The 1,249-nt window shown below is 51.3% G+C and overlaps 1 protein-coding gene across 1 annotated transcript; it reads right to left on the bottom strand.

Moving 5' to 3' along the window:
- Positions 1-6: 6 nt before the first annotated feature.
- On the bottom strand, positions 7-589 carry LOC121918752 (talin-1-like; the record flags this gene model as incomplete). Its single annotated transcript, XM_042444748.1, has 2 exons — positions 7-350; positions 437-589. Coding segments are annotated over 2 exons (285 nt in total), but the record flags the coding sequence as incomplete, so codon positions are not given.
- Between the last annotated feature and the right edge of the window lie 660 nt (positions 590-1,249).

Here is a 1,249-nt window from a genome sequence, read left to right on the forward strand (position 1 = left end):
AAAAAAGGCAGTCCGGACCTACACGGCCCCCCAGGATGAGACAGCAGGTCTTCGGGGCTTGTGCAGCGAGTGGGCGTGGGCTGTGCGGCAGCCGTGAGCAACAGGGAGCAGTTCTTGGGTGCAGGAAGGAGGTCCCACTCGCCATTGTTGCTGAGGCAGGGGTGGCATTAAATAGGGGGCGGCGGCAGCAGAGGCCTAAGGGGGGGGATCTCAGCCCCTCAGTTCTGCCCCTCGTCCCGCAGCTCTGAAGGCAGGAACTTGTACTGCTGCTGCCGGATCATGGCCAGCTTCTTGCGCGCTTCCTCCAGCTCCCGCTCTTTGCGCAGCATCTCCTCCTGCGCAGCAATGATCTGGGGAAGGAATGGAGATCAGAGCCAGTGGGGCCACAATCGGAGGGATGCTGCTCCCAGACCCCCCTTCCTTTGGCGACACTTACCTGCGCGATCCCCCCCACCATCTTCTCCTTGACCACCACCGTCTCATTCTCATGGTCTTGGAAAGCGGCCGCCTTCTGCGCCGCCTTCACCAGATTGTCAGAGGCTCTCTTCACCGCGTTGCCGGCCGCCTGGAGAGGGAGAGCAAGTTTAATCTTTATATACACCACATTTAAACATCTCACAATTGGGCGGGGGGGGGGGGAACCCACAAATGCGCTTCTAATACACTTGGCAAACGCATATCGGAAGACAATTAACAAGGTGATAAATTAACATTAAAATGCGGGTGTCTCCAGAAAGTTCCCAATTGGGAATAATGGAAGATGAACTTTTGGAAAATAAAGATGAGAAAATATTGTATTACACTCAACTCTCCATATTTGCGACTTCGATATTTGCGGATTTGATTATTCACGGATTTGACTGATATGTTCTCTCTAAGGATATTTAGGTCCTCTAGTGCAACTCCATTGTCAACTTTAGCTAAAATTTGCACTGAAACACCTCCTAGAGAGAATACTCTACTAGGTATTTGTAGCTCCTCCAGTGCCACAGACACTGACCATAGAATGCTCTGGAGGAGCTACAAAGGCCTAATGGAGTGTTCTCTCTAGGAATCTCTAGGTCAACGTCCAGCAGACATTGACCATAGAACTGTGCTGGAGGAGCTACAAATGCCTAGTAGAGTGTTCTTTCTAGGAACAGAATAATAGAATCATAGAATCAGAGTTGGAAGAGACCGCAAGAGCCACCCAGTCCAGCCCCCTTCTTCTGCCATGCAGGAAATCCAAATCAAAGCATCCCCATTGACA

The sequence above is a fragment of the Sceloporus undulatus genome, unplaced genomic scaffold (assembly GCF_019175285.1).
Source record: "Sceloporus undulatus isolate JIND9_A2432 ecotype Alabama unplaced genomic scaffold, SceUnd_v1.1 scaffold_30552, whole genome shotgun sequence".
Taxonomy (NCBI): domain Eukaryota; kingdom Metazoa; phylum Chordata; class Lepidosauria; order Squamata; family Phrynosomatidae; genus Sceloporus; species Sceloporus undulatus.